Source organism: Wyeomyia smithii, chromosome 3 (assembly GCF_029784165.1).
Source record: "Wyeomyia smithii strain HCP4-BCI-WySm-NY-G18 chromosome 3, ASM2978416v1, whole genome shotgun sequence".
Taxonomy (NCBI): Eukaryota; Metazoa; Arthropoda; class Insecta; order Diptera; family Culicidae; genus Wyeomyia; species Wyeomyia smithii.
The window spans coordinates 138,448,410-138,473,764 of NC_073696.1; the positions used below are offsets into that span (position 1 = coordinate 138,448,410).

Sequence of the window (25,355 nt, forward strand, 5' to 3'; positions counted from 1 at the left end):
GAACATTGTTTTTCATGGTGAAATAATTGTCGGTGGTGGATTTAGCAACAAAAATCATTGGTAAAACATGGTAATGACTGGAAGTTTACAGTAAAAATACCATGTTTTTATGGTTACAGTGGAAACAATGTCCATTCTCAGGGGCAAGACACTATTAATATGTTGCGAAATATTTACAAAATTCGATATTACAAAATATTTATCGTTGCATTTCCAGGCATCAGTCTACTTATATCACAACTTCTTGACAGCACATTTTTATCGGAATTTTTAATTAGTGTATGAATGTGACACATGAACGATAGATATCGAAATATATCCATCAATATCGTTTAATATTACCGAAATATTTCACGTGAAAAAAATGTCTGGCCCCTAGGTCCATACTTTGTTTTCACCACAAAATTCGTTCTTTTTTTTCGCGTTGACACCGGTCCAGGAATCGCGAAGTTGGCCTATGAAATGGTTTTATTCAGGTTTTGCTGGTGTAAATCTAGTATAAAATTGTTCCAAAAATAGACCACCGCTGGAGATGCCCTTACTAGTGTTACCATGTACGACATGGCGCCGCTCTTGGAACACTGGCACTCTACGATCCTAGAAATCCAAATATCGACATTACTGGATCGATTATTTTTTAGGGATGGGCGATCCAAGTATGATGACAGTTCTACAAGGTATGCTATTCACGTCGATGCATTAGTATTAGTGATCGTTATGAACTTCTTCCAATTTTGTATGAAATTTGAATTGATTTTGCATTTTAAACTAAACTTATAAAACATACTTTCCTGAAAAGTTATAGAAATGTTGTTGAAACATGTTTTATTTGTGGGGAATACATAAACATGCTGCGGTTCAGGTAAAATATTCTGTTTTTCATCAATTTTCCGGTAACATTTTGCACTTTTCGTTTATTTTCTTGTACTCTAATAGCGCTTCTAAATAGAGTCGCTTATACAGTAAAAAAAGCCATGAGCTATGACATTGACTAAGATTATGCTCCAACTATTAGAAATATAGCATTTTTTATATTTTATTTCGACATATTGTCGCAATTTTTCACACTAAATCTAAATCAATATCAATTTCTAGTGTGTTTCAACTGGAGATTCACATTCCAACTAAAAAAAATCAGATATGAAACAACATAAAACGAGAAATTTCCAAAAATGTTCTGAATTCCATACAAATCGCAAAATTTTTCATAACGAGATTTGTTTGTGTGCGTGGATAGACAAAAATGTACACGGAAAACGAAAAGTACCCCTTTTCATATAGATTTCACTCAACGGCGTCGTTCCGTGCAGGAAGCCAATTTTGAGTAGTTGTAGATTAATTCAATAGAAGGTATATAATACTAAGAGTAATAATACGTCACAAATACCCAACGTTTAGTTCAATCTTCTAAACTAGGCCTTGGGTAGAGTTCAGCTAATTTCATGCGATTGAATTAATAGTAGATGAAAAAAGCGGATCATTGAAAAAAATCTATAAAATTTATTTCAAAACCTACTCATGTACCTTCTAATTTGGTGTAACTGGCTTCATTAATTTCCCCTTTAAGTGCCTCCGTTCCTAGCTCCATTCTCACAATGCAATTTCAATCTTAATTGGCGGCTATTATTTAAAAACAGAAGCACAAAAGCACGTTCTTCACTTAACATCACCAATTTAAAACCGAAACTACCAATACCAAAGAAAACTTTGCCACTTTCGCGAAATCAATTTCATCACGCGGGTTATGAATTTTTAACCAGTTGGATTTTTCATCCAATATGAGGGTTCAAACTACTCAATGTTGACTTTTTGTCAAAACACCATCACTACACGCTCATTATTTGTTACTCTAAAGTGAGTTAGATATGACCCATTTTTGAAAAAAGTGGAGGTACCCTAATTTGAGTACTTTTACGGTTACTCACTTTTGAGTAAGGGCGTCATACGTCAAAAACTGATTAGAATCTACTCTGTTTATGCAAACCAGGAATTAACGAAAATGAGTACAAGTTACCCAGTTTGCCTAAATTTGGAAATTTGATGATTTCTGGTTTTTGTAAATCTGACTCAATAAATAAAATTAATTCAGAACAATCAAAATCATAGATTTATTTTTCATCGAAACATTATGAAAGTTTTAAATCATTCACGTGTCTTTATATAATGCGGCAACCAACCGGTTCACAGTTGCCCGTGAACTGTGGCTCATGTTTTTGTACAGTACGCACACCAGAAAATCCGTCATCATCCGTCACCAAACACTGCAAAGGATTTAAATTGTATCGATTGCATGTATTGGGCACTGTACATCGATACAAATGTTTCCGTTCATTATCACGAATAAAAGCCCGACTTAATACGGCATCGCAGGACACACAACATGCGGTTGTTCATTTTGAAGAGATGTTTTTTGTGTTTTCAAATCGTCTGCAATAATGATGCTGGGCTGAAATTTTAATGGAATATTGTTACATGTTGTTTGTCATGTAATTGATTAGGAAATTATTGATTTGATGAAAGATCAAATACTTACTGCTAGCAAACGAATAAAAAGCGACAACAATTGTTCTTCGGAAACAGATAATATCGCTGTTGAAAACTTTTGACATATACATATACTCAGGGGTGAGTAAACATCATGGATAATAACTCAAAACTGAGTAAACATGGTAATTATGAAAATTTGGGTAAATGTTACTCAATTATCCAGTACCCGATAACTCACTTTTTGACATTTTGCATCAGAATACCAAACTGAGTAGATACTAATCAAATTAGAGTTAAAATAAAGCAGCGTGTAAGTAAAAGCATGTTTAAAATAAATTAAGTTGAAATGACTCAGCGATAGCATTGCGAACATCATTTCAGGTAGTTTGTACCCTCCGGTTGGGTAGATTTTGTTTTCCGTGTAGCATACCTTGTAGAACTGTCATCATACTTGGATGGGCGATACCATAGACTAAAGAGACATAGATATCCAAGTTGGGCTTCGCTGCATATAATCTCAAGGCAACACTATGAACTTGCCATCTGTAGGCCGTTGGGTGAACTAAAGCATATCCACTCGGAAAAATATCATGGTATTCCTTAACATTTCAGTAGTGAGCTTGACCAGATTCTCACACCCAGAAAAATATCATGTTACTTTCAATCAGATTTGTACGGCGGTTTTCAATCGACTTTACAACACAGAGAACAGACGTTCATCTTGTTTTCAAAAGATGTGTAAAAACTTGCAACCGTTATTTACCAGCAAGTGGTAATGCTCGTGGCGCTTCGTGGCGCTCTCGTCACTTACAAACCAAGTACTGATATCGATAAAATATCGATACGGCAATATTTATGAAGTGCAACTGGGGCGCCACAAGACAGATGTCGTTAGTGTATTAACATATTTTGATTCAAATTTTTACACACGATTTTTAAATTTCTTTATTTGAACATGAATGTCTGTTCTCTGTGTTTACAATATAATCTAGATGATTTGCAATTTCAATTTATTACAATAACACTGCAAAGAAACCTCGTGTAATTTTACAAATTAGCATGATTCACAAAATGTAAACATCTCATAGATACTCTCATCGAATTGTCGAAGGTGACGAGAACTTCACATTCACTTTATTTTTTTTAACATTGTTTGTGTTGTACTTGACGTTCGTGAATTTTGACGAAATAAGTTATGCTATGCTTTGCTACTCGTTGTAAGTGAATTTTGAGGATATAAGGAGACGTATATATAACGATTTTCAACGCAGTAATGTAAAACATTAGTTAAAAATAGCGTTTTGCGGTATTCACCAAAATAAATATTGTATCGTTTTTAAATAGAACTTAAAAGGATGAGTGAAAATTTTCAAATTTGATATTCTCAGTTCTTTGCAAATATTAATAAATCGATTTAAACATTCAAGCAAAGAATAGTGAAATTGATAATGAATGAGATCACAAACAATAATCTGCAACGGAAGCTACAAACCGAATGGGAGAACATTCTACAGCATTATTTGACGACTGAGGCAGAATTATTAACCCAATCAGTTCCGCAAAGGGATTGAAACTGTATAGTGGTTCTCAATCGACTATTAAAATTGGTACAAACAACAAATGAGTTATGTTAATGATGACTAGAGCAAGATACCTGACTTTATACATTTTGCTCGTAACACCTTTATAACGGTGCCATCTGATGACCTTAAAACTGTGGTTATTAGCAAAATCGATTTATCATGCTCAATCCGCTAGATGAAAACGAAAACAAGATGGCAATACCGTATAAGGATATTGAGAATTAGATGATAGGACCATACAATGATATTGAAAAACATGCTTCACCTTTCACCACCTTGTCGTCATCACCAAATTAACAGTATACAAATTAGTTCAATTTTCTTTCACGCGTGGCGAAGCTCGTTTCCGCTGCATACTGCAAGAGTAACGTACTGTGTACTAGCTTAGATTATTGAAACATAGATATCCAACTCAACCAACAATACGGGCAACAAAAATGTGGCGCCCCTCCGAGGATGATGGCGGTTGGGTGAACTACATTTAATGAGCACACACAGAAAAATATTAAGGTAATTGCTATTATTTTAGGCTTAGTCAGATTTGTGCGGTGTTTTTAACAGACTAATCTATATGGTCTATATAATAATAATGATTTATTACCCAGTGATGGAAACGAAACGAATATGATGCAATCGTAGTTTATTCATCATATGTGCACTTCACGATGTGTACAGGCCGGGACTAAACTCGAATCCTCTCAACCTATAATGAAATGATGATAGGGTGCATAGGTTTCTGGGAGAAAACAAACACATGACTAGACTACATCAGCTCTGAGAAGCGATTCGATCGTTGCCTTTGTCTCTCCATAGGCCGGTAGTTACGGGAATAAAGGATAGCTACAGGAGAAAATCATGTCGCCTGAACAGCAGCAGAGATGTGGTGCGGTGAGAGGAATGTGTGGGGGAAGGAACTACTTCGGCAGCGGTTGAGTTGAAGCGAGAGTAGGAGAGCATACACTGTCATTTTCTTTCTTTTTCTGACAAAAAATCATATTCATGAGTCAAAAGAATAAGGATATAACAAGTTCTATAACAAATAACTTCATATACCGAGTTGTGCACATTGAACACCACGTATTGTGATGTACACTAATGAATAGGAATATATCGTAAAGAGGAAAGCAAAAAGAGCGTACCAGCACCGATACTTTGTTTTTCGCATACTGACGACGATGTCAACGCATCCTAGGCTTGTTTTATATGTATTCATTAATCGCTAGAGGTGATTTTTTTCCTTCGCTGATTACAACAGGACTAACATAAATGTCAATGTATGAGATGACCATGATATGAATTATTTATTTTGTTGATAGTATGACTAATCGTTCATAGTCGGTTCAACAATATGTTTTTAAGCATAAGCAAAGATGACTAGTACACAATACGTTACTCTTGCAGTATGCAGTGGACACGAGTTTCGCTGCGCGTGAACGAAAATTGAACTAATTTATATACTGTTAATTTGGTGATGACGACAAGGTGGTGAAGGTGAAGCATATTTTCCAATATCATTGTATGGTCCTGTCATCTAATTTTCAATAACCTTATACGGTATTGCCATCTTGTTTTCGTTTTCATCTAGCGGATTGAGCATGATAAATCGATTTTGCTAATAATCACAGTTTTAAGGTCATCAGATGGCACCGTTATAAAGGTGTTGCGAGCAAAATGTATGAAGTCAGGTATCTTGCTCTAGTCATCATTAGCATAACTCATTTATTGTTTGTACCAATTTTAATAGTCGATTGAGAACCACTATACAGCTTTAATCCCTTTGCGGAACTGATTGGGTTAATAATTCTGCCTCAGCCGTCAAATAATGCTTTAGAATGTTCTCCTATCCGGTTTGTAGCTTCCGTTGCAGATTATTGTTTGTGATCTCATTCATTATCAATTTCATTATTTTTTGCTTGAATGTTTAAAACGATTTATTAATATTTGCAAAGAACTGAGAAAATCAAATTTGGAAATTTTCACTCATCCTTTTAAGTTCTATTTAAAACCTAAATTAATCCACCTAGCGGTCAGACCCAGCCTTTCTCATTCAATTTTTTATTTGTAAAAATAGATTTACATGAACGCTTCAATCCAATAAATGTATATTCACTCTTTAGGTTCTAAAATATTGATGTTGTAATCTTTACATATAAAAATGCAGAAGACTACCGAACCGATCGACGTGAAAATTTGTATGTAGGGGTTTTTGGTGCCGATAAAGGTTCCTATGATAGTTTGAGACCCCTTCCTCTTCTGGAAGGGAGGGGTCCCATACAAATGAAACATAAATTTCTGCACAACTCAAGAACAAACCAAGCAAATGAAACCGAGTTTGGCATGTGGATGTTTTAAGGGGTAACTAATATGTCCATAATAGTTGGATGAAACACAAATTTGTTCACATCTCGAGAACTAATCAACCAAATGGAACAAAATTTGGCAGGTAAATGTTTTTAGTGGTAACAAATATGTACATAATGGTTTGAAACCCGACTCCCTCTTCTATAAGGGAGGGATCCCATGAAAATGAAACACAAATTTCACACAGCTCAAGAACCAACCAAAAAAATACAACCAAATTTGGTATGTGAATGTTTTTAGAGGTATCAAATATGTCCATAATGGTTTGACGCCCCTCCCTCTTCTGGAAGTACATGTTTCTTCACAAATTTCTGCACATCTCGCGAACTAATCAACTAAATGGAACCATATTGGCAGGTGAATGTTTTTAGTGGTAACAAATATGTTCCATAATCGACCTCAGACAACATTTTGGATTGTAAGATGGCAACTTCCGGTTTCTGGAAAACAGCCGAAAATGGTCGATTTCCACCCAATATAATAATATCCGGATCTAGAATAATACACAGGAGCTAAAATCGACCACAGATAGCATTTTAAATTCAAAGATGGCGACTTCCGGTTTCTGAAAACAGCAGAAAATGACCAAATACCACCCAATATGAGTTTTTCTTTAACCAGTATGCCGTTCAAAATCCAGAAATTGTCTCCAAATGCCATTATGAAATCCAAAATGGCGACTTCCGGTGTCAGAAAAACAGCGGCAAATGACCAAATACCACCCAATATGGGTATTTCCGGAACCGTAATGATGCACTGAACCACAAATCGACCTGAAACCTGAAATGGACGATTCCCATTAAATATTAGTATTTATGGAGCCAGAAAGATGCACAGAAGCTAAAATTTGATCACAGACACAAACTTGAATTTTAAGATGGTGACTTCCGGTGTCTGGCAAACATCCGGAAATGACCAAATACCATTCAATATGAATGTTTTCGGAACCATAATTACGCCTAGATGACAGAAATTGATTTCACAGGCAATTTTAAAGTCCAAAATGACGACTTTCGGCTCCTGAAAAACCAGTATCCTAAATACCATTTTGAAATCCAAGATGGCGACTACCAGTTTGTGAAAACAGCCTAAAATAAACAAATACTATCCAATATGAGTATCTCTGGAACCAGAATGATGCAAGGAGCTAACAATTGACCTCAGGCACCATTTTGAATTGCTAAATGGCAACTTATAGGCAATAGTCGGAAATGACCGAATAATACTCAATATGGATATTTCCGTAAACGTGATGATGCATAGAAACCAAACATTGACCCTGGACACTATTTTGAATGTTAAGACGACCACTTTTAGTTTCTGGAAAACAACCAAAAATACCTCCCAATATGGGTATTTCCGGTGTCAGATTGATGCCAGAAAGTCTGCTGATAATGACAGAATACCACCCAATATGAATATATTCAGAATTAAGGCGATGCACAGTGCGTTGAATGTAGGGTAAGACGGGACAAAAATCAAAACTACACAATTTTGTCGATAAAACATGTTAATGTAACAAGGAAAGTTGTTCGTTACTTTCAGAGCTACTAAATGCATAAAAGTCTTATGTTATACACTAAATCACAAAACTGTCCCAAACGCCAGCGCACTCATCCTATACCAGAAACCATCAATCTCTTTGTAAAAGTTGTACATTGTAACGAAAACTGCGGTTTCTATGTTTTACTTACTTTTACATAATTGCAAAAGTGACTTATGCGCAATTATAACAAAAAAAAATTTTTTTTAGGTATTCTTTTACGTATAATTTTTATTATTTTTTGTATATTTATTTACCAGAGTAACAAACAATTTAAAATTCTTCATGATGCATATTATATTATCTAGTCAAGTTTTGGGTAATCTTTAGACGAATTGGAATAGTTGTTCGAAACGGTAGCAGCAAATACTACTTCTTTTTGGGAGTTATTTTCAACGAGCTCTGCAACTCGCCGTTTTTTAATTCTGGTTGAGCAGCTTTCAAGAAGTTTCTGAGGACGCTCACGAGAAGAAATGTGGTTGTATTCATAATTATTCTCATCGAATCGAGGAAGAGCAAGCGGTGACTCCAACAAAATTTCATGCTTTTTCATAAAATACTTTTTTATTCTATTGCATTTCTCCCATTTTGAGTTCAATTTCGGACAATATACAGCAGAAAACTTGTGCAAATTTTCATTAACATGCTCAACTGTGTCTTCTGGTAGAGACAATATCGAAATAAACATGATGTTCTTTTGCTTGCATTGCAGTTAAACCAGTTTCAAATATCTGCCGCTTCACGAGCGATCGGCATTGACATACGAAAAATAAAAAATCTCTCAGAGTTGCAGGAAGTTAAGCTAATTTTTATATATTTTGTAGAGGACACTTCAAGCAAACTTTTGATGTATGTTTTAGAGAGGAACTCGGTGGAACTTTTTTTTAAAACGCTAACGAAAGTTTGAGTTCGCGTTTTTTTAAGGATTAATACCTTCACCAACTCATCATACCGATTAATCATACACGCAATCGAAACCAAGTCTCTCTATCAATGAAATATATTGCACTTACCTTGATTGTTATTTTCCATTTCATGTTATTGGAATACACGAAGTAATTAAGTTTTACCAACGTTTAGAAAACGCGCGACAATTTAGCACGAAATGTGAAACTAATGATTGCTCTGGACGCTAACGCTTGCTATGCTTGTAGTAGTATTTGTGATGCTTCCCAAAGCTCACCAATACTTGTTCACAAACCAAGAGATATCTGTGAACACTTCTGGGTACTTGGTGCATCCAAATGAAAAAGAAAGAAAAACGATTTTTGTCTATGGCTCAACGCACTGTGCGATGAACAGAAGCCAAAAGTCGAGGATGTTGTCATTTCGATAAAACCAATCATTTCAAACGATTTGTTATTTGACTTTGATCATATCCTATGGCCGATTCGTCGTGCATTTGCAGACTTCAAACAAACCGCAAGGAATCAATGAACTTGGAACGTTCAAATAGTACGACACCACATTTAAATTATGTTGAGGCCACATATATCGATCAAAGCAGATATAGTTTTAAATAGTCTTTGAATTTCTCTTCTTCCCATAACTTTTGAACCGCATATTAAATTGTTATGAAGTTTGTTATTTGTAAGTTTGAGAGATGACTCGTTCGTATGACACTAGTTATGTTCAAATAAGTCATGTAATCTTTGAGATACACTTTTGTTGTTTTATTAAAAATTTAATACATAACGGTTGCTTAAGTTCGATTATAATCAAATGAAATGGGAACGTGTAGGGCAGCCAAACTTTGAAACCACGTGTTCAATCATAATTCATCAGTTAACCCTTAACTAACCCGCTTATCTGATAATATTCAAATCGGTTGTGATTGATGTTTTATGATTTTCACATTTTTAAACATAACCTCTAAACTAAAAATCCGATTACAATAAAATTCAATAGGGTCTTATGGGGCAACAAGACCTTTCATTTGCAATTAATTTCATGAAAATCGGTCCAGCCATCTCTGAGAAAAGTGAGTGAGAATAAAAATCTGCACATACACACACACACACACACACACATACAGAAAATGCTCAGCTCGTCGAGCTGAGTCGAGTGATATATGCCATTCGGCCCTTTGGAGCACTTTTATACCTTCGGTTTTGCAAGTGATTACTATACCTTTCTAGGAGAAAGGCAAAACGATGCAATATATATTTTGGTGAATACCGCTAAACGCTATTTTTAACTAAGGTTTTACATTACTGCGTTGAAAATCGTTGTTATATACGTCTCCTAATATCCTCAAAATTCACTTACAACGAGTAGCAAAGCATAGCATAACTTATTTCGTCAATATTCACGAACGTCAAGTACAACATAAACAATGTTAAAATAATATAAGTGAATGTGAAGCTCTTTTTTCTTTTTGTCACCTCCGACAATGCGATGAGAGTATCCATGATATTTTTACATTTTGTGGCTCATGCTAATTTGTAAAATTACGCGAGGTTTCTTTGCAGTTTTGTTGTAATAAATTGAAATTACAAATCATCTAGATTATACACACCAAATTTTTTTTACTGAAATTCAGTAAACTTTCACTGAATTTTGCCACGCTGAAATTCCAGTAATCATTTCAGCAATAAAATATTACTGAATGTGTCAGCAATGTGAAATGTCATTCTGTTTGACGTTACTTTGCTGAATTTTCAGCAATGTGAAATGTCATGCATGGTTGACGTACTATTACTGAATTTCCAGCGAACGTCCGTTAAATTACTGAAACATCAATTCAGTGGGAATTCTTCGTGTAGATTTTAAAACACGTTGAAAGTCGATGTTTTGCTTATTATTTATTAACCTTTCACCATGTCACTAAGATAAAATTGATTCTCGAGTAATGTGTCGCCTAAGTCCGATCCGTTCATCCGATGTCCTTTTGCCAACTTCCTCCACTGAACTATGAAAAACAAGATTAATTAATTTTTCCACTCACCAAACACTTCCTGCACGTCTCAACGGTCGGCGTTCAAGCCTTTTTACGCCTTTATTACGGGTGAACTAACCTTTTTTTACGCGCGCGGACTAAAAATATTGACAACAAGCACCATTTTTTTTTCATTTTGACAGTACATTGCTGTACATTCAGTAATCGAAGGAAAGATTGCTGAATGTCGGTAAAGCAAAACGAATTGCCGAATTTTCAGTATACATTTAAATTGCTGAAATCTCAGTACATGGTAGGGTTTGCAATCCCGGGAACGATTTCCCGGGAATTACCTTTTCCCGGGATTCCGGGAACAAAAATATTGATTCCCGGGATTCCCGAGCTCTTCAAAAATTTTCGCAAGATATAATATATTTCCCCATACAATTTTGCAATATAACTTAATATACTATCAAAACACGGAACTAACGTCGTTAAAGTGTAGAGCATTATACGAAGCAAATATATCTTTGAAATGACGGTCAATATTTACTTGCCGAGTACTATCAATTTATTTGCTTCGGTAATTTGTCGAAAATTTTTGTTATCCTATTCAGTAGACGAAAAATTAGGCAATTTTTTCCTTCGTCCAATGTCGTTCATTGACAGTTAGTTTACAACTGAGCGAATAGTGATTTCTTTCTTTGTCCATTGATGAAAATTTAATTGAATTGATTAAGAAAATTTTAAACCCCTGAGTCAATGCGACCAGAAATAAATAATTTAATCAAAACTCAGTCAGCGTAATTTGGGTCGTGGCCGCGATTTCAACAAAAAACCATCTTTATTATTAATTACGTATACTTTCAAATGCTCTGAAATTAACTTATTTAGAGTCATTTTGAACAGATTTTTATTTATTCTATCATTTTCGTCTAGTTTGTCTCGGCCTTTCAAAAAAAAACGACCGAGAGGCTAAATGACGTTCTAGTTGTACAATCAAAATTCTTACATAGAATCCTTCTTTTTAATCAATGGCGATACTAATTACAAAAGGGTTTGTTGTTTGTTGAAAACTAGATTTGCTATGCAGTTTCCGCATCGTGTAATGGCATAGTAAATATATTTGATACAAATTAGCGAAGAGGCTCTGATGTAAACTTGAATAAGTTTTTTTTGTAACTCGTTTTTTAGGCGAATTGATAATGAAATTGTAAACGATTTTTAGATACTTTTTATTATTGAACTTTTTTTGAAATCTTATTTTTGCTAAGAAATTTTTTCCATTCCCGGTTCCCGGGAATTCCCGGGAAATGAGATGAGATATTTTTCTGGGTGTGAGAATCTGGTCAAGCTCACCACTGAAATGATAAGGAGCACCATAATATTTTTCCGAGTGGATATGATTTAGTTCACCCAACGGCCTACAGATGGCAAGTTCATAGTGTTGGCTTGAGATTATATGCAGCGAAGCCCAACTTGGATATCTATGTCTCTTTAGTCTATGATCGATGCCAACTTACTCGATGCCGCGAGCCCTAGTATCGATACCGCTGGTATCGATGCTAGTATCGCCCATCCCTTTTTTTGATACCGGTAGAATAACGCTCAAAGATTGTATCAATTGAAGTGCGGTGTAATCTATATAGAAAATGTTTGTGTATAATTCAAAACCTAAAAAAGTATGATTGTTTTTGCTGTATTCGCGGTTTGCATCCATATGATATTTTTATTATCAATATTTTACGTGTATTTTCAATCACCAATATTGAAAGATCTTCCGGTTGGAAAAGATGATGAAAATTCTCCAGCAAATCGGTAAATATTGACTTTCCCGTAAAATTTTATGAATTGTAATGTTTGGTTTTGTAGTAAATGGAGATTATAAGTGTTAAACGTCGAAAATGTAATCGGGAACAATACGAGAAGGCTTCCATTCTCTTTCAGCTCTTCCATGAAGCTCAGGGGTATTTGCCATTCCGAAATCTGTGTTTTGACAATAAAAATCTGTGTTCATATCTGTGACATGAATATTTGTTTAAACAGAAAACGACATTGATTGAATTGCTGAAAATAGTTTGATAGTTTGTTAATGAGTCGCTCTATAAATATTTGAACTTGGACTTTATATAAACATTAAATTTTCCTCCAAACGGTTGAATTACTATTTAGTTTTTAAAATTGCATTGAAACAGTCAACTTCATCCTCAACGTAGTTTTGCTCAGGTTGGCATTGAGACAAAACTCTCTCTCCAACTGCTGATGAAAGAGGCATTATAATTATAGAAGTTACGGAAATCCGCATCTGCATCCGTAAATGCAGAACATCTGCATGAAAATTGACATCATGTGTATGTTGAAAACAATATCGCTTCATAATATTTGTGGAAAAATTTTCTTTAGTGTGTTTGCTGCTCGCATCGATAGCTTTCGAATTGGGATGCGATTTGTCATGCAAAATAAGCGAAATAAACGAGATGTTACGGATATCCGCATCCGCATACGTAAATGCGAAACATGAAAATCGACATCCGCATCTGCAGATATTTAAAAAATCACATCCGTAACATCCCTGATTATCATAAAAGATAGAAACGAATGATCTGCGAAGAAAGTTAAAAGGTAATCATACAATTTGCTCTGTTTGCGACCTTACTGGAACAAACCAGATAAGCTGTGTATCAAAGAAAGTGGCTATGATTTAGTCAGAAGAACTCGTCCATAAATTGGACACGGTTAACTTTAAAATATCGAAAACTTAATCATAATGAGTTGATACAATCAGGTCTCCTCTCTGCATACTTCACTGAGTTAACCAGAGATGCCAGATGTTTTCGAAAAATGTCTGCAACTGCTCGAAAAACCGGAAAAATGTGCTCGAAATCTGAAAAAAATCTACCCGTGAACCGAAAAAATGTCGCTCACGCGGACAAAAGTCTGTAAAAATCTGCACACATTTTAAGAAAATCTGCGCAAATATAAGGAGACTCTGACAAAAATCTGCAGAAATTGTGGAAAAACTGCAAATATCTGCAAATCACTAAACATCTGCACACGGACTCCAAAAATCTGCGTTTTGCAGACAAATCTGCACATTTGGTATCCCTGGAGTTAACTAAGCAGCATATAGCGCGAAAAACTGGCATTCCCAGTAGTGTTGCGAAGTTTCGACACAGGAAAATGAAAGTATTCCAACAGCAGTTTCTTTCTCTCTCACTTCAAACTGATATTGAGTCTCAGTAGGGTGGTCGGTATTACCGACTTTTCGAAAAACTGGTATTTCGGTATTCATAAAAATAAAAACCGGTATTTTTATTTTTTTTCGGATTAATACAAACCAGGGGCTACTCGTGGTCTTTGAACCTACTTGTTCAACTACAAAATTCTAAAAATTATAGTTTGGGGTAGTAATGACAATCATGTTCGCGGAATAAACGCACGTCACGTCTGTACTATTGAAAAAAAAACTGAAAAACAATGTGTCGCTGTATAATTATATTTTGAATTTATGAGAACCTATGCTTCATTACGATTCTGATTTCTTTTTAAGATTTGGGCCACTGCGACCATTGCTTTGATCTCTTGTGGTATACGATCCACATACACCACTGGATAAATTTAACAGTATTTGAAAAATTTCAATAATTGGATCCAGTGATATGATCACGAAGAACATAAGTTCTAAACTCATATTAACAAAAAACATGCAAATTTTCAATTCAATTTTCTTTCACATCGCATAACTAGTTTTAAATTATTGAATAACTTCAAAATTTTTAGAGAAATAATATTTGAAACTGTTGAGCAGAGCAAATGAATGAAGAAGAAAATTAAATGACGATCAGACAAGAATTTACATTTTACGAATCCGAAGGAATCGAAGATAGATACTTATCTATTGTGTTCGACGCTCTTTAGGCAGTTCGTCCAAATTCAGTTGAGCCAGTTGAACCTGAGTTTCTCAGCTAGAATTATTGCTAATAAAATCCGCTTCGGTTTGGACGACGAAGCTTTGACCATGCTGCAGCTAATTAAATTTCACTTTTTCAAAATAAGGAACAGTAATTTTTAGGGTGAAATTCTCTATGATTGATTATTTTATCCTATAAACACTTTGTATCAGGAGCAATTTGTCCATCACTTGGTGTACCCTGTGGCATACCGAGACGCCAAACAAAAAATAAATTTTTAATCTAAATTTATATTTATTTGTAATTTTTTTATTTTTATTTTTAAATAGCACAAAACGAATAATGATTTACGTTTTTTCGCGGACATGGTTGTCATTACTGTCCCAAACTATGATCTTCAGAATTTGTAGTTGAGCTGGTAGGTTCAAAACCCACGAGTTGTCTCTGTATGTATGAGTGTGTAAAGAGATTAGCTGTTCTATTAGAAAATAAAAGTTCTGATTGATTGATATGAAGTTTTTTGACATATTATCAATACACACAAACTCATCGTCTAATTTCAAGCAGAACAAACAAGAAGGAAGCATAAAATTGATAAATAGGTGAGAAAAAATTAATTTTCAATGTTGCTTTTGTTTAAATGTATTCATTACATACACCGTCATGTGATTTGTAAAGCCTACCTAAGCAGGTAGCATTCATTAGCTCTACAATGATTTATGAATATTGTGACAATTTTTTTTTTTAATTTAAAAAAAAATACCGAAAATACCGGTTTTTTCGCCTCTTCAATACCGGTATTTCGGTATTGAGAAAAATATCGGTTTTACCGGTTTTTGTTTTACCGGTAAACCACCCTAAGTCTCACCCAAGTCAATTATCAGTCAATAATCATGTCAGTCATATAAATGATGTATCTTAATTATTATCGAAATTATTTTGCATGAAGTCAATGGAGTAGGTAGACACCTTCATCCTACACTGCATAAACATCGCTAGAGCAACATAGCGTGTGCGAAATCACAGTAATGGTACTAGTCAGCATTACCACTGTCAACTGATTGGCGCTGCAAGCAATTATCACTGTCATGTTGATAGTGATATTCGCAGTATTCAGTTTCAACTGAGAATCTATCACTGACAGTGAAAATTTGTAACCCTGATTCCCAGTGAGAATCGAATAAAAGACAAATCCGAAGTTCAAGAAAAAAAATTACTCCGGATAGTCAAACCATTTTCTCCGGATAATTAATCGAGCCTCTGGAAAATCGTACCCTCGGGTTAATGAGTCTGAGCTGTAGAAAAAATGGGTTATTTGTTATTTCCGGCATTTATGGGAAAAATCTGTGATTTTTCAAAAATATCTGTCATCTGTAATCACAGATTCTGTGATTTGAAAAAGGAAAAAAATCTGTGATTTTACAGAAAAATCTGTGAAAACGGCAACTCTGGGTATGACGTTTAATGAATACACTGAATTCTGTTTTTACGCGACTTTTTTTTACGTGATTTTATTTTACGCGATTTTCTCGAAATTACGCGATTTGGAAATTACGCGATGTGTGACATGGGAAATATTGTTTATGAGCCAATATGTAACATATACACACACATACATAGACATACATACACACACACACTTACCACATAGCGAAAGGTTTTGTAACGACGCGATCTTTTTTACGCGATTTGTTCGAAATTACGCGATTCTTTTTACGCGATTATTTTTTTGCGCGCACGTATCAATCGCGTAAAAAGAGAATCCGGTGTATTCCGGATCCAAAATCTTAATGCAATATGGCGTCATTTGTTCAGTAAGAGATTGGGAAACAATGATTTTTTTTTTGACTACAGTGCAGTACTTACATGAAGATATATTACCGTGTAGTGTTACCAAAATTAATACAATAATAATTGTCATTACTGGCATGAAAATCTTGTCGCGTCTTGCTGTGTCAGTGGTACCGCTATAAAATTTGGAAACGCGACTGTTACATCGGATTTGACCAGTGGCGTCTCGTCCTATTGTGCACTACGTGCACTACACCAGGTGTTGTGGGTGGGGGCCGATTTCAAGAATATCAAACAAAAATCAAAAGCTAAAAAAATCCAGCAAACAGTATCAATGATAAACTAGTATTGCTTGCTGTGTACCATTTCTAGCGCACAAAATGAAAAAATACATGTGACCATGCTTTACCCACTCTACCATAAGTTAACTCTGGAAATCAATGAGTGATGCGAACGAGAGACATAAAACAGACCAAAAATCTCTCTGCGCAGTGCACTTTTCAATGTACACAATATTGTTATGTATCTACATACCGAGCGTTTACGCGTGTGGCAAGTGGTTTTGGTTTCAAGACCGGTGTGTTAGGCTATTGACATACTGAGGCGTCAAATGAAGCGAAGCAAGAAGCGTCGCAAAAGCGTCCGAGCTACTTCTTCGAACGTCTATATGAAACGCTCAAACCGGTCATACTCAAGCGGCAACGACGCGTCGGTAGAGGCGGCGAAACAGAACGAGTAGTGTTTTGACGCGCGTATAGTCACGCGGTAATACCTTGTTCAGACAAAATCTTTCATCGCAAGGTGCTTTACATTTGCTTTGTTTTGGTTTGGTAATTGAAAAAAAGCAAATAGAATACATTTTCGGTTAACAAAATGTTAAAATGTTTAAAAAATGTTAGTGCAGTAATACCATGTTCAGACTAAATCTGATATCGCCAGGAGCTTTTTATTCGCTTTATTTTGGTCTTCAATATAGAAAATATCGGGAAAAATTTTCATGTCGTCAGGAAAATAACACTGGTATTTTTGATTGATATTGCATGCCTAACATACTGAACAGATATCATAAACTAGTTGAACGTTACTCGGGGTCAGCGGGTTTAAAATTTAGAATAATTTCTTATATTTTTTACTACGTCTGTAGCGCAACTGACTTCAGAAATATCATTTTACTTCATAAAAAAAATCTCTATGTTTACTAAAAACGTGATTTACTGTGCTTGAAGAAGCAAACAAATCTTCATTGGACGAATTCATATTTCCTTTAAACGAAACCGCTGCTGAAATCTAGGAATATGACAACACAATGCATTTGCGACGCTCGCTCCAGTATGTCATAGGAAGCTTCACCCAACGCTTCTGTTTATTCCGCTTCTAATACGCTCAACGCTTCGCTTCATTTGACGCCTCAGTATGTCAGTAGCCTTAGTGTTGATTCCGTGCACTCCCGTCAGTGAACTTGAAGAGATGAGAGCAAACACGGAGAGCGTTGAAATTTGACAACGTTATACACTCTCCGCAAGTATTGAATGCTGCTTCATCAGAGAAGGGATAGGTGGGAAACTGAGGCCTCTGTCATGCCGAGTGCGGCGCGGCGCGAACTACGGCCAGGGCTGCTGAATATCACTTCGTTGCATTCGTATTCATTCATTACTACCGAAGCACAACAACACGTGGCAACAGTGTATTCACTCAGCAATGGAAACAACGCCTATAGTGAACTGAACTGTTATGAGTGGCTTGTGGGCGATGAATAGTTATTAAAACGTAATATGATTACCTTCGTGTTTGATTCGTATTGGCTACGATTTACTCAAGTCATCCGAAGCGATATTGAGCGATCGGATGGGAATACATCGTTTCAGAAGCCTTTGTGACTCAGATCAATGCCGATGAATATTCACCGTGAATGGTATTACCAATCGCAATGATGCTTCGGGGCGAATCCAAACGAAAAATGAAAATTGCCGAGGAAGAAGCTTATACTGCCGTGGGCTAGGATTTTGACGTAAGCGCTAAAAGCACAAAATCGCTACAGATCTAAATCGTTTGCAAATTAACAGAAGCGCTCTATTACGCAAACTGATCTGATAGAATCTGAGTAAATATGATGAAAAACATACCCCATTGCTTTAACACGTTTATTCATGTAAACGCATTGAGTTTTAATGCCAACGTCACTTCTCTTGCAAAACAGCAAAACCATTTCAAAGTTTTGCACTAAAAGTGACGTTGGTACGCCTGAATAGTCTAGTTTGCCATGCGTACTGGTCGGTAGTCAGCAGCAAGGATATAAATAAAATTATGCACTCCACAAGCATGATACACTATCGTATTCGTACCTCAACTTCACTCTATGTAAAGTGGCGCTAACGTCACTTCTTATTTTTGATATTTCTCAGTTATTTATATAAATTTTTGGAAACGGCAACAAGCATCTTGAAGGTGATTTTCTATATTATAGTAATATGTGAAAAAATGAAATTTGAAAATTTGGCGCTTACGTAAAAATGCAAGCCCACGGCATATATAAATATATATATATATATATATATATATATATATATATATATATATATATATATATATATATATATATATATATATATATATATATATATAAATATATATATATTATATATATATATATATATATATATATATATATATATATATATATATATATATATATATATATATATATATATATATATATATATATATATATATATATATATATATATATATATATATATATATATATATATATATATATATATATATATATATATATATATATATATATATATATATGACTATGTCCGGCGGGTTGCTTCTGATTGAATAAGTAGTATGTTCACGGCCTTAGTCATTTGCTTTGATCCGTAGCTTATCTAGTTGGCTCTTGTTAGGCCAGGACGCGGAAACAGTCTCCAAGAAGATACAGGTAGAGGGTATCAAATTGTTCCGTTTAAATAAATAGAAAAGATTTTTACTTTTGAGAAAGGGTTTCTTCTTTTGATTTTTTTTTTTTTGAGATGTTTTCAAGCGACACAAAGGAACAATCATTTGTATTTATTTAAACGTAACTTAAGAGTTAAGAAAAAAATATCGACAAAAGAAACATACAAAATGGCGGACATATTCACAATTTCGTAATCATGCAATTCATAATCATTGTGAAAATCTGTCTGTCTACTATGCTATTGCTACTATGTAGCAATAAAAGTATTGAACGTTGAAATATTTTTTCTCAACTGTGGTAAAATTAATTGTCTTTCCGGTCAGAAGAGCACAACTAAAACATTACAAAATTCTATCAACGTGAGATACAAATAACATACTTTGATACAATTTTGTATTTTTCCATATAATTTTGATTACAAAATTGAATTTTAATATATATAATAACAAAACGTGTAATGAAGTAGTTCTGAAACAAGTCTTAAGCAGGTATTAGACGAAGCAAATATTTGCTATTTTTCAATACAGATTTAATTTTGTGCAAATAAAAATCGTACCAAAAATAGCAAATATTTGCTTCGTTTAATACCTGCTTAACTAACTTTTCGTTTTTATCAAAACCTGTTGTTTCTAACAATGCTTGTTATTATATTGTATTATATACTATCTTATTTTGTTAGAAAGCTAATATGTTAGTAACAAATTTTAATATGTGTTTGATACTAGTAGAATCATTTCTGTTATAATTTCTGTTATTTTAACACCCAACTAGACCAAATTGAAAACACAGCCTGGAAGGGTTTTCCCGTAACAAACTAACAACTTCTGTTACATTTTTGTTTTTTTCTTTCTGATCGGGTTTGCAACAAATGTAAATTTGTATAAATAACTTAAGTAATTTTTTTTTACACTAAAGTCGCTTTTTACGCGAGGGATACGTGTCGCGTAAAAAAAACCGCGTAAATTCCGGAATTCGCGTAAAAAACCCGCGTTAAAAAAACGCCTATGAAGCAACCTCAGTTGATTTATGCACGCCAATCCAGCACACAAGATTGTTAAAATATGCCATTTTGCGTTTTTCTCAATCAACATTTATTTTCCTATGCCCAAACCTATCTTTAAGCGTATGCAAAAGATTATTTCGCTGTATCGCATTTTCACCCCGAAAATAAAACTAAGAAAAACCACCTCCGAGCAATGAGAACACTTTGGAGAGAGCGCTATACCTTTTAAATAAAATCTGTTGGTTGCAAATTCGTTTTTTCATCTCCAAGATAAATAAATTAACCCTCTAGTACCCAGTGCCGCCTTTAGACGGTCTTCAGTTGAACCTCTAAAAAGCTTCAATCAATACTTAAAAAATGTTTATAAAGTTTCAAAGTGATTTTTTCGATGTCCGTCTGACTATTAATTTGGGCACTAGAGGGTTAAAGCTACAATTTAATTATTTACCGTATATTGCAAACATCGATTAAAAAATAATTTTTAAATATTTATGTAACCATATTTACCGAGTACAAGAATTATTAGTAAGCACACTAACTGTTCGGTTATTTCAAAAATTTGGTTATTCGGATTGGAATATTTTTAAAAATTCTAGATAAATGAGACAGACCTCGCAAATTAAGCAAATGATTAGTTGTATTAATTTACAACACAACTAACACGGCGCTGCCATGCATCTTCAAAAACCGAGAAAAATATGAACAATATGTTCCCCGTCGTCAATCATAATAAATTCAACTAAATTTTGTATGATTTCCAACATTAATTGTTTTCTTAAGAAACTATGCTCGCTGTTTTATTGAATCTTCACGACATAGATACAAAAATAAAAGCTTTTTTGATCCCGGCCGTATGAACAAAAAAGTTTGTCCTGCTTGTCTCGTAGTATTTGCAGCGGCGAATAAAGCCAACGCTTTAAGGCCGTGAACATACTAGCGCCGTAGGCTAATGTACAGCCCTAAGTAAAGCTCTGCCGCAGGTTAATGTACAGCTAACCCACGGCAAGGCGAACCGTCTCCGCAGTGCAAGACGCGCCAGTATATTTTCGGCCTAACTCATACGGCCTATTGTCTCATAGCACCAGCAAATGTACGAACAAGCTCAGAAATTCTGGTAAACTTCAGTGAACGATTCGATGCGAATGCTATTTTGTCTTCGTCCCGATTTTATTTGCCATGATGAATCTATCAATGCCACGGTGAACCGATACAAATATTTACTGAGTTGCATCGATGTGATGTTGAACCGTATCCCAGTAAGAATTGTCGGGCCGATGTCGGACCAATTCGCGTCCGATTCTCCGATAGATCGGTCCAACAACGGGTCGACATTTCGCTCAACATCGGTCCGATGTCGTGCTCAAATGCAACAAAAATGTCGGAGATGTCGGACCAGGGTTCGTTCGCTCCTAGGGGTTCATTCGTCTTCGTGCGTCGCGGGCGAGAGGGAAGTTTAGTTGTGTTTGTTTTGAAGCAAGTCCGTTGCGGCTGGCATGCGGACTTGGTCAAAACAAACAAAACCAAACTTCTCCTGCCGCAAAGAGATCACCGATGGCGGGGTGTGCGATTCAATCTTCATTGTATGCGACGCAGCAACGGCGGTGTGCAGGTTGCTTTGTTTTGATTATTTTGATAGCGCGGTTTTGGATTAGAGCGCTTTATTTATTTTAGGATGGTGCATGATTAATTATTTTTATCCACTATATAAAAATGGATTTACGTAACGCAGATTTTATTGATATTATTCCCGCCGTTACTGAGGTGCACAATAAGCACCATCATTTTAAATCAAGAAAGTAAGCGGTGACATGTGCGTTTTATTGCAATAAAATATTTGTAGAGTTCGGAACAATATATTTGTGAAACATTTAGGGTTTTGTAATAATAAAAATTGTGATATCATTCACATAACGTAAAAAGTGGTGGCGGGGCTGTGCGATTCAAACCTCATTGTGTGCGATGCAACAACGGCGATGTGCAGGTTGCTTTATTTTGATTATTTTGATAGCGCAGTATTGGATTAGAGCGCTTCATTTATAGGATGGTGCATGATCAATTATTTTTATCCACTATATAAAAATGGATTTACGTAACGCAGATTTCATTGATATTTTATTTCCGCCGTTACTGAGGTGCCCAATAAGCACCATCATTTTAAATCGTTTTAAATCAAGAAAATAAGCGGTGACATGTACGTTTTATTGCAAGAAAATATTCGTTGAGTTCGAAACAATATATTTGTGAAACATTTGGGGTTTCTTAATAATAAAAATTGTGATATCAGTCGCATAATGTAAAATGTGGCGGCAGGGCTGTGCAATTTATACCTAGTGGTATGCGACACAGCAGCGGCGATGTACAGATTGCTTTGTTTTAATTATTTTGATAGCGCAGTATTGAATTAGAGGGCTTCATTCATACGATGCTTCATGATTAATTATTTTTATCTACTATATTAAAATGGAATTACGTAACGCAGATCTTATTGATAGAAGAGAAATGAGAGTGATCTCGCCATTTTTGAGGTGCAATGGTAATGGTAATTATTTTAAATCGTTCTAAGTCATAAAGGTAAACTGTGACGTGTACGTTCTATTGCAAGAAAATATTCGTAGAGTTCGAAACAATATATTTGTAAAACATTTAGGGTTTCTTAATAGTTAAAATTGTTATATTATTCACATAACGTAAAAAGTGGTGGCGGGGCTATGCGATTCAAACCTCGTTATGTGCGATGGAGCTACGGCGATGTAGCTTTGTTTGTTTTGATTATACAGGTTGCTTTGTTTTGATTATTTTGATAGCGCAATATTGGATTAGAGCGCTTCATTTATAGGATGGTGCATGATTAATTATTTTTATCTACTATATAAAAATGAAATTTCGTAACGCCGAGCTTATTGATACTATTCCCGCCGTTTCTAAGGTACACAATAAGCACCATGATTTGAAATCGTCCTTATCAAGAAAGTAAGCAGTGGCATGTATGTTTTATCGCAAGGAAATATTGATAGAGGTCGAGGCAATATATTTGTGAAACAGTTACGGTTTTGTAATAATAAAAATTGTGATTTTTTTTTTCTTCATCTGAATGATAAAAATTGTGATATCATTCACATAACATTAAACATGAATAAAACCTGACTTTTTTTCGTTCAACCTTCAACGTTCACCATATAATTCGAAATTCAAAGCGATGGCATGTGGTTGATATTCAGATGAGGCATTCGAGGAGAAATTATAGGTATTTGATTACTAAAGATATAATCCACAAGACTTCGAAAAACATGAAAAACCGTGACTTTTCATGCTTTTTTTTTTTTTCACATAACATTTATTTGACACGGCACAAATACAATTTAATGTTTAACGGCGCCAATTATATCTGATGACTTAAAAACTAAAGCAAATTTTTTATCCTCGCTGCCGACTACGAGCTGAAATTAAGTCTAACTTAAAACTAGCATGGGATTTCCAATCAGTGTTTTGTTGTTCAATGGTCGTCTGATAATCGTCGAATGGCAAGTATGGATTCGTTCTGCTGAGCCACGATGTCGTGAGTTGGGACAGAGGCTCGTAGTCCTTGGGTCCTGGTTCTGTTGTGCGGGGTCTGGTTGCTGGTTTTGTGCTTAAGGTTCAAACGTGTTCTTGTCGTTTTGTTGGGTGTAGGCGGAGGGGAACGGGACTAGACTGGGGCGTGGATGGATTTCAGGAAAACGTATATAAGGGACATGTAGGATAGGTCACGGCTCGCCAAGACATCACGAACAGGAACAGCCGGCTGTCTACCCTCGGCCTGCAGGGAAGCTATTAATTTAGACCTGGCGTCACGGTGTACAGGGCATGACCAAACCACATGCTCTATGTCGTGATAACCTTCACCACAGGCACAGATACCACTTTCCCCGAGCCCAACACGACGGAGGAGCGCGTCAAATCTATAGTGATTGGACATAAGCCGGGACATCACGCAAATGAAATCCCGACCTACATCCAACCCCTTGAACCACGGGTTCGTCGATACTTTGGGGATTATGGAATGTAACCACCTTCCCAATTCCCCTCTGGTCCAAGCATTTTGCCAACTGATGATCGTATTCTGACGTACAAGTGCGAAAAATTCATTAAAGGCAATTGGTCTTTCATAAATATCACCGTTTGTTGCGCCCACCTTAGCCAAAGAGTCCGCTTTCTCATTACCCGGTATCGAGCAGTGAGAAGGGACCCACGCTAAGGTAATCTGAGTAGATTTTTCGGATAAAGCACTCAGATGTTCCCGTATTTTCCCCAGGAAATACGGAGAGTGCTTAACATCTTTCATCGATCGGAGAGCCTCAATGGAACTGAGACTGTCCGTAAAGATGAAATAATGGTCCGTGGGCATTTTTTCGATAATCCCTAGGGTGTACTGAATTGCAGCTAATTCTGCGACGTAAACAGAAGCAGGATTATCGAGCTTATGGGAGACGGTTAAATTGTTATTGAAGATACCGAAGCCAGTGGACCCATCAAGAAGTGATCCGTCAGTGTAGTACATATTGTCGCAGTTGATGTTTCGATATTTATTGGAAAAAATTTTAGGGATCTGCTGCACGCGTAAATGATCCGGGATTCCACGAGTTTCTTCTATCATGGATGTATCGAAAAACACAGTAGAATCAGAAGTATTTGATAAGTCGACACGATTTGGAATATTCGAAGAAGGGTTAATATTTTGGGACATGTGATTGAAATACAATGTCATAAAACGGGTTTGAGAATTAAGTTCGATTAACCTTTCAAAATTTTCAATCACGGGACGGTTCAAGACCTCACATTTGATTAGAATACGAG

General features: G+C 35.5%; 1 protein-coding gene across 5 annotated transcripts in view; it reads left to right on the forward strand.

Moving 5' to 3' along the window:
- Positions 1–833: 833 nt before the first annotated feature.
- The window catches only part of LOC129732029 (GPI ethanolamine phosphate transferase 1), a 385,316-nt gene continuing 360,794 nt past the window's right edge, over positions 834–25,355 (forward strand). Inside the window, exons 1-2 of one of the 5 annotated variants that reach the window (XM_055692483.1) lie at positions 12,413–12,670; positions 12,725–12,819. In XM_055692483.1, the coding sequence (XP_055548458.1) occupies positions 12,728–12,819 (92 nt within the window). In that variant the 5' untranslated portion in view covers positions 12,413–12,670; positions 12,725–12,727. Of the gene's footprint in view, positions 863–12,412; positions 12,671–12,724; positions 12,820–25,355 lie in introns of those variants that run through there. The other 4 variants (XM_055692484.1, XM_055692485.1, XM_055692486.1 and 1 more) reach the window with 4 other exon arrangements.